This window comes from Varanus komodoensis, unplaced genomic scaffold, assembly GCF_004798865.1.
Source record: "Varanus komodoensis strain SLA01 unplaced genomic scaffold, ASM479886v1 scaffold13_3, whole genome shotgun sequence".
Classification (NCBI taxonomy): Eukaryota; Metazoa; Chordata; class Lepidosauria; order Squamata; family Varanidae; genus Varanus; species Varanus komodoensis.
This window is the reverse complement of record NW_025335409.1, coordinates 14,460,158-14,469,534: the sequence shown is the minus strand read 5'-3', so window position 1 is coordinate 14,469,534 and position 9,377 is coordinate 14,460,158. Positions and strand designations below refer to the sequence as shown.

Genomic DNA, 9,377 nt, shown 5'->3' with positions numbered 1-9,377 from the left:
AGAATGCATGGAGTTTTTTAGAAGTACTAGATGGTTATAACCTAAAAACTGCATACAAAATGATGAATTCCCACTGAACTCAAAGGGCTTATGCGATTGATTTGCAGGACTATTTCCTAAAAGCTGAGGTGCTGGTGGCTCAATTCTTCTTCAAAGTTGGACCAACACAATGATGTCTCTACTCCACTTGCTGACACATCTGAACTGCTGTGTACCAAAAAGGTCAATAAAATTGGGAAAAATAAAAACCAAAGACTGTTAATTCACAGAAAAATGCTTAGCATCTACAGGAAGATAGACACATTTTCAGTGGACTAACCACTACTGTGCTATTTTTCATAAACGAATCCTGTGGTTTCATACTTTACTTCATGCACTGGGATCAGCTATGTCCATGTTTGTTCCAAACAGAGCAACTAGCTGTTCTTCATAGTTTGCAATGTTCCTTTTCATAATTTCCATACAAGGTCCCAAAAGCCTTTCAAATGCCTGTACATCCATAACTAAAATATAAAAGGAGAAAGAGACAGAATATAATGATGTCTTTTAAACTGTGGGTAGGAAAAGTCCACTGTTTACTTTGTCAAGTTCTAGATAATAATAGTAAAATTATTAAGGCAACCCATATTTGATCAGCCCAAGTGAAAAGAGCATGCGAAATCTGACACAGCCATGTGTGTATTTCCATGCACCTGCTGGGACCTGCCCTCTTTCCTACTGCAGTATCTACACTTCCCAAAAAGCTCTCCTTGAATCTAGTCTGAGCATCTTCTGAAGCAGTGCATCAGAAATGAAAGCCAAGAAATTTCTGATCATGTTCAAAAGCATTTTAAATGTAGAACTAGCTATTTTTCCAGAGCTTTCAAGATCAGTAGTAACAAAGAATTCAATTAAAACATAGGTGTTATTTACACTCCTTTCTCTGTGTCAGTCTGTAAAGTTTTTTTCTTAAATAAAAGGGAGAGAGTTTAATTTCCAGTGATATATTTTTTACATTTCTATCACTTTAACCCTGAATACTTTTCATCTTCTTATCATGGTAAGTTTTATTCAACATAAATTATATGGTGAGATAAAAAGCGGTGCTCTAAAGTTCAAATCATTTTAATTACAGATCCATTGTTTGGGGAATATACCGTCCTTTAAAGCTTGCAAAGAAACTGAGGGGATCTCATATACTCCATTACACTTAGCTATGGAAGTTTCTTCCAATCTAGGTCTTGCACTGTGATGCACAAAGACCATGATGAAGAAAAATAAATAGCTTTATACTTTCTGGGGACTGTTTTATGTCAAACATCAGCACATTACCATGTTTGACCAATTACTGAGAAAAGCTGAAATACTGCTGGGTTCATCATATTGTCAGCAGAGTAGAACATCTGATAGCATAACAGCAGGCACAAGGAACAGAAATGAATGCTATGGATGAAATGAAATTTGGCTTTACAGTTTAAGGGAGCATATTGTACAGAAAGCATATGCTTGCCAACAGAAATCATGCTGTTCCTTGTTTTGTGAAACAAAGCAAATGGCAGAAAAAATAACTTTGTATTACCTAAGCACTTTACAGTGCCGAGTGCGAATGCTGAGGCAGCTCGAGGTTTATTAGTTACAAGAGCAAGTTCTCCAAAATACTGCCCTCTAGTGTACCTGGCAATTTCAACTGCTTCATTTTCATCTATATCCTGTTTAACCTAAAAGGCATGGAAGAAAAACAAAGCACCCAGGCATTTACCAAACAAAGTGTAATAAGCACACTAACATTCAATATATTTTGGTAAACAAAGTCAAGTTGCATACATGCTCTTTACTGAAAACGATAAGTAAAATAAAAACTCAGTTGTACTTTAATACATTTTGTACCTTTCTTTTCATTGTAATTTTCACTTCTCCAGATTCAACAATGTAGAAAGAGTCAGCCATGTCTCCCTGTTTTTTTTTTTCAGTAACAGAAACATAAATGGAATTATTTAGTAGTTTTATTACTAACAGCAACAAAAAACACTTCCAACAGTTTAATTCAAAACAATGATCAGACAGTCAGTTTGAAATGATCCTTTCCTTTCATCATAAATAACTGAGCAGCTTCCACATCCTGCTAATCAAAACAAGAACCATTAACAGACTGCTGGGTCTGTTCCCATGCAAAGTTTTGGAGACATAATATGTAATTCAGTTGTTATTTCCTTCAATCTTCAAAGATCAATGTGGGAAAAAGTAGGAAGTGGAAGCAGCCAGTGTCTGAAAGGACAAGCCAATGCAGCAGCATGACAGGGCTTCAGCTGTCTGAAACTCATCCAGAAAGGACCTCTCTTCACATGGTTTTCTCTGAGAACTGGTGGAAATAAACCATGTACTAATATTCAGGTTCTCTCAGGTGCTGCACAAAATTAAACAGGCACAGAATCAAAAGCAGCGATACTTTTATTATGCATTTGTTTGCTGGCTATTCTCAAGGACTCTGCCAAGAAAAAGATAGTTTACTTTGTCCTTCCTGTTCTGAACAAAGATAGGCTACTTTGCCAAGGGATGACATAGAGCATCGGCTTCAAGCTAGAGACAATAGGCTGGTTTGAGCATAATGCTACACCACGGTCTGTCTGAGCTACAGTTTGATATGCTGGTTTGTTAAATAACAAACCAGAGTTTAGGTGTCATGGAGAACAATGGTATGCTCTGTTAAAAAAAATGTTTGGAAGGTTTTGCTATCTCCTTCCTGCACAAGAGCAAAGAGGAGAACAGAGAAGGGAATGTGCAAGCCTAAACCTTGTGCAAGTTTTAGTGTTATGTCTGAACTGGGCCAGTAATTCTTTTGTTGGATAGAGATGTAATAAAACGTAAGACTGACCCACTCTCCTTAATGGCCATTTGTAAACTTACCAGAGAAAAAGGGAGCCTGATAAAAACCCAGCTGTGAAGAGACCACTTATATAAACCAATGGATGAGGCTCTGTTTGTTCTCAGTGGCTGCTAAAGGCCAGATTGGTTTGGTATTACTAAAGCCTATAAAGAAGCTGTTTTGTAAAGAAGCCTGCTATCATTCATGTTTTTAAAAACAAACAGAAAAAAACCAAAACTGCAGGTTGTCCATCATATGGTTTCATACATTGTGGTAAATAGAGATACCCTCCCATCACTCACTTGCTGACCCAATACACAAAATCACCCCAGGATACAGTGAGTTGTAGACTATGTTTGGAGACTTGACTTACTCTATTTACTGATCCTATTGTTTTTCCTTCAAGAAACACAAGGTGGCTTACATAATACTCCTTCACCTCTCAGTCTTTTCATCACAACATTCCTGGCTCAAAGTCACCCAGTGAGCTATGTGGCCGAGTGGAGACTAGAACCCAGATCCCAGTCTATCACTTTAACCACTACACTACACTGGCTCTTATACTTTGACCCTGCAAAAATAAGATATTGCCATGTTTAACAAATCACCTACTGGGTTGTGATTAGTTTGCTAACCACACTAACAATCCCAGCTTACCAAGTTCACACAACATGAGAAGCTGCAGTGATGGCTTGGAATATGCAGAATGATTGCCCATCTGCACTGCTAAGTCTTGTTAACTTTAATTCTTAGTGTTTACATAATTTTTATAACACCTAGAATTTTAATTTTCAGCAGACAGTTGCCTTTTAGTTGCACACCCAGTTTTTGTCCTTGCATAGTAGTCTCAGGTGTCGCTCTACCAAATTGTCCCAAGGCAATTTTATGTACAAACCACTTCCACATAAACTCAAAATAACTTACAATGACTGAATAAACTAGACACAAATGACATACCTGAGCAATGATTTGTTCTCCATCTTTGTATATTTTGGTGCCTATGACATCCACCACTTTCAGTCTTTCAGAAAGCTTTAACAAAAGGAAGGCAGGTCATGCTAATTTCCATGCAAAATCTCCAACATATCACAGACAGCAACAAGTATACTTGTTCTTATAACCACCATTTTGCCCATTGCTTTTGGTCTTACTATTACATTGCTGACAGCTTTTCTCTAACTACAACTGGTATTCTTTAATTCCATTCACTTGGGGGCCGGGAATGGTATGTATTTTCCATCATAGCCTGCCCTTTTCCTTAGAGATGTAACTTCAAATGGTTCAAGGTTGGGAATTGGAAGTGAAGAATCATAACTCTGCAGAAATTCCTTTCAGGATGCTTGGCATGATGATTTACAGTGGACAGGTCCCTGAAAATACTGTGTTTCATAAGAACTACTGAAGTACAGGAACATGAAGGCTAGTAAAACTACCAAGGTACTCAAAGCATTACTTGCTATTTTATTTCAGATTTTGAATATAATGTATTGAAATAAATTTGGGTGCAAAAATGATACATTGCTTTTTCAGTTAAAGAAAAACAACTTTAAAATATTAAAATAATACCAAGAAACCATGTAATTTTATCGTATTAGGCAAATACAAAAAGTGTAAAAAAATATAAGTAGACTTACCTCTAAAGATTTTAAAAAGGGCAAAGATTCAATAAAATTTTCATACATTCTTCTCTTTTTGGCATTATTTTTTACAATGATTCTTCGAAATGTTAGTCTGTCCTGTAAAAAGAAAACAAGATTGTAATTTAAAGTGTATAAAATGCACAATAATTTATACAATGATTTGCCACATAAAAACTTGTAGTTTTCTTACTATAAAAAAGAATGTGGGCTGGAATACCATAGATCATATGGGAACATTCAACTTATCCTTAACTAGGCACATTGGTCACTGTTATACAACAGCTTACTGATTAAGGTTACAATATTCACAGACCAGGCCTATAAATGCTTATTAAAATAATGTCTTAAAATGTCCAGTGGGGCTTATTTCCAGATGAATGTACTTGAATGCAATCAATTGGTTAAACAATTTCAAGTTTTTCATTGACTAAAAAGGTGTCTCCCAACTGTGACAGCAAGTTAAAAATGTTCTAATACAAATCCATGTTAAACTAGATAGCCCGAAAGAGGCATTCTCCCTTCTTTCACGTACAGGTTATGCCTTATCTAAAAAGCAAATAATATAGACACATTGCTTTTACTTGCATCCAGAGCAGGACATTTTAAAAGTTGAAACTTAACTGAGGGGTTGTTCAGTCAATTCTTAGAATGAATAAATGAGCATTTCTTTAGCAAGGTTGCATCCCAGCTATGGATACAATCAGTATAGTCTTCATGGCCACAGCCAATGGATGCAATTTTCCTCCTACTGAGGGAAATAGTAACAACCGCATGGATTTTGAACAGAAAGTGGAGTACACAGGTTATTTGCAGTCCATGCAGTCATCATGATGCAAGTCTCATATATTCTTTCAAAAACATTTTACAGACAGTCCCCGAGTTATGAACGTCTGAGTTACAAACAACCCATACTTATGAATGAACTGCCATTTACTGCAGAAAATAGTCATCACAATAGAAAGAGAAGAAATGCAAGGGGAAGGAGGGAGGCCTCCAAAGCATACCTTCCTGCCCTGTCCATCCAGAGAGGGAAATCTTTCCAGCATTTCCTTGCTGCAAAGAGGAGGCGGAGGGGGACTAGAGATATTTGTGGTTTTTCCAGTGTCACAGAGGTTGTGTGTCCTTAACTCCCACAAATGTGGAGGGCCAACTGTGCCTGATCCAACTTCCACACACATTCAACTTAAAAGACAAAGTTCTGTTTACTCATGAACAGAATTTGTTCATAACCTGGGGACTGCCTGTATTTGTCTTGAGGTAATAGGATAAGTTATAAAGAAACTTACCAAACCCCACACAGCACCAGGAGAGGTAGCAATAATTGTAGCTGCTCTAGGTGTATTGTACATTAAAGCCAATTCACCAAAGCATCCACGGTTGTCATAGGCCCCAACACACCTTCCAACACCATCACATTTCACATATATATCGTAAGTCCCTCTGTAAAATATGCAGTGTGAATGATCAGTCATTTCTGCATGAGTTCTGCATGATTTCTGCATGATCTGAATTTAAGATACATAATAGCTAGAAGATTAAAATGGAATTATTCTTGTATCACTTCCATCAAAAATACATGTGATACAACCAGAAATAAGAAAAACAACCTCCAAACTTAACATTTTATCAACAGTGCAATATTTGTTATAGCCATACTCAAACATTTTTGTTAAGAAGTGATTTACAATTTCCACTGTACAATGTAGAACTGCAGCAACAATTAAGATATGTGTAAGATCCACAGGGTCCTCAAAACTGGGACAAATTTGAATCTGTTTTCCTTCATTTAAAGTTGGTTTGTACAATCGAGATAAAATGTTACTGAAATCACCGAGCATTAAGCCATACACAGTTCACTAGGTTGTGCCCACTATATTTTATCATAGGGAAAACCTATAACTTTTCATTTGATTTCTGCCATACCCAGGATTTATAATGCAAAAACTGTAGACTCCCTCCAATGTAATAGTGCAATCTCAGCCCCTCCACATCACTACACAGATAACTTACCGATCAATTACATAAAAGTTGTCCCCATCATCACCTTGATCAATGACATGCTCCCCTCCTTCAACCAGTTTTTCAAACATGGCATCTAATACTTGAGACATCTGTTCCTGTTAATCAGGAATACAAAAGCAGAGGAAATAATATGAAATGTTATCCTGAAATGCAAGCTCCTCACGCTTGATTCGCATGACCTTTGCTTGGCCTGTTTTGCAATCAGACTGACTTTTGTGGCTTTCCCAGTGCCATCCAGTACACAAGGACTGTTGCATCCATCTACGCCCACAAGCCTAGGTTGAATTTTTGTATTTGTTTTTATATGGGGCTCGGGTCTGGTACAGACACAACCCAAATGAAGAGATGGGCTCCCTTACCTACCCACTGCAGTGTAAATTTCCCTTCCCTTCCTCTCTGTTAACTCTGACATATACAGCATCACTGTAGTGGACCTCAGTCTTTGGCTTACATTATACGACAGCATACCCGGAGAACCTCTTCCACAAACTTTGTTTTTTTAAGATTGCATTTTTGTCCATTTCAGAGTCAAAAATATAGCCTGGGCAGAGATCACTTAGTTTTAGTATTTCTGGGGCCCCTCTTCCACACCGCACTCAAGTTATATTAACCTAATGATTGCAATAATATATTACTGAAAATCTAATAGTCGTGGCCAATTTCACCAGTTTTAAACCTCCCTCCCCCCCCCCCCCCCCGGGTGTTCTTTTATTTCAATTGCATCAGTTTGCCACAACATGGAACTATTATTTAGCCAAAATGGCATACAGAAAATATTATATATGCTACATCTGTGGGCAAAACACCTTTGTGGACTATTGTTACTATCTCAATATTTTCCTGTCTTGTAGCTCAATACAAATATTCCTAAATACAGTAAAAATGAAGTAACTTGTTCATTTCATTGTGAAGTCCCAGGATCAACATAAATATTTGAAGTAAGCATACTTTAACTCTTTCTTTCAGTTGTATTAAAAACCATCAATATATCCCAAGAGGGTTTATACAGTCAAAAGTATATCCCCATCTAGATTTAAACAAGTAACATAAATTCATTCTTTGAAAAAATAGAAGACAACAGAATTGAAAAACTTCCCAGTGTAACTAGACTACTGTGGCTTGTGTTTCTCATCCATGACAAGCTTCAGATCCATAAGACCACCAGTGGTTCCTGGTGATCTTTCACATGGACTGTGGAAGAGCGACACCCATGAGGAGATCCCTAAAAGAGATGCTCCCTAAGTCCCAGCAAAAACAGAAATATGAGAGAGAGAGAGAGAGAGAGAGAGAGAGTGAGAGAGAGAGAGAGAGAGAGAGAGAGAGAGAGAGAGAGAGAGAGAGAGAATGCCCACAAGAGAGAGCAAGTTCACACCAATTATTCTGAAGGGGTAACTCATGTTTCTGTTCGAATTAGCTATTTAACCCGAGGCTGCCTTTTAGCTAGTAAGAGCAGCTTCCATAGAAACGTTGTAAGCCCCTTACCAAAAAAACAAAAACAAAAAACAAAAAATAGTCTACAAAGCTCAAGCAGTTTGGAATTGCAATTTCTTTCTTTCTTTATTAAATAAAATTGTATGCCGTCTAATAACTTAAGTCTCTGGACAGCTTACAGCATAAATAAACTGATGACCCACTCTGGCTGCAAGTAAATAAAATACAATAATAAAATTCAATATTAAAACATATTAAAATATTGGTTAAATAAAAAGGTCTTAACCTGGCACCGAAAAACATACAGTCAGGGTGCCACCACAGAGAAGGCCCTCCTCTGGGTACTCTTGTCTCCTAACATCTTTCACAGAAGGTTCTCGGAGGAGGGCTTCTGTTGCCGATCTCAGGGGGCGGGAGGGCAAATAGGGAAAAAGGCGTTCCTTTAGGTATCCTGGTCCCAAGCCGTTTAGGGCTTTATAGGTAATAATCATCACCTTGAATTGAGCCCGGACTTCGATGGGAAGCCAATGGAGCTGATAGAGGACTGGGGTTATATGAGAATAACGCCCAGTCCCCAACAGCATCCTGGCAGCTCTATTTTGAACCATCTGAAGTATCCGGACTGTCTTCAAGGGCAGCCCCACATAAAGCCCATTTCAGAAATCCAACTGGGAAGTAACCAATGCGTGTGTTACTGTTGCTAGGCAATCCTCCTCCAGGTAGGGACGCAGCTGATAAATTAGCCGAAGCTGAAGGACAGCACTCCTCGCCACCACTGTCACTTGGGCTTCCAAGGACAGCTCCGGCTCGAGGAGCACTCCCAAGCTGTGGACCCTGTCCTTTAGAGGGAGTGCAACCCCGTCCAGGGCAAGGCCCAAGTCACCTACCCAGGAGCTCGAATCTCCTACCAACATAACCTCCGTCTTACCTGGATTGAGCTTCAGTTTATTGGCCCTCATCCAGCCCATTACCTTGCCCAGGCACCGGTTCAGTACAGCCACTGCCTCACCTGGGTTAGGTGAAAATGAGAGGTAGAGCTGGGTGTCATCAGATACTGATGACTTTGCAGCCCAAACCTCCTGATGACCTCTCCCAGTGGTTTCATGTAGATATTAAATAGCAAGGGGGACAGAATGGAACCCTGTGGTACTCCGTGACAAAGTTGCCATGGCGCAGAGCCAAAGTCCCCCAGCACCACCTTCTGGAATCGGCTGTTGAGATAGGAGTGGAACCACTGACAAGCAGTGCCTCCTACTCCCAATCCCACCAGCCTATCCAGGAGGATACCATGGTCAATGGTATTGAAAGCCACTGAGAGGTCCAGGAGAACTAACAGGGACACACCCCGTCTCTCTCCCTGCACAGGACATCGTACAGGGTGACCAAGGCAGATTCAGTACCGTACCCAGGTCTGAAGATGAACTGAAATGGGTCCAGATTTT

The 9,377-nt window shown here is 39.0% G+C and overlaps 1 protein-coding gene across 1 annotated transcript in view; it reads right to left on the bottom strand.

Moving 5' to 3' along the window:
- Positions 1–262: 262 nt before the first annotated feature.
- PRKAR2B (protein kinase cAMP-dependent type II regulatory subunit beta) overlaps positions 263–9,377 on the bottom strand; it is a 50,485-nt gene continuing 41,370 nt past the window's right edge. Inside the window, exons 6-12 of the mRNA XM_044423507.1 lie at positions 6,493–6,599; positions 5,769–5,922; positions 4,477–4,578; positions 3,800–3,874; positions 1,867–1,932; positions 1,559–1,697; positions 263–503 (exon numbers count right to left, since the gene is read on the bottom strand). Of these exons, the coding sequence (XP_044279442.1) occupies positions 370–503; positions 1,559–1,697; positions 1,867–1,932; positions 3,800–3,874; positions 4,477–4,578; positions 5,769–5,922; positions 6,493–6,599 (777 nt within the window). The 3' untranslated portion in view covers positions 263–369. The remainder of the gene's footprint in view (positions 504–1,558; positions 1,698–1,866; positions 1,933–3,799; positions 3,875–4,476; positions 4,579–5,768; positions 5,923–6,492; positions 6,600–9,377) is intronic.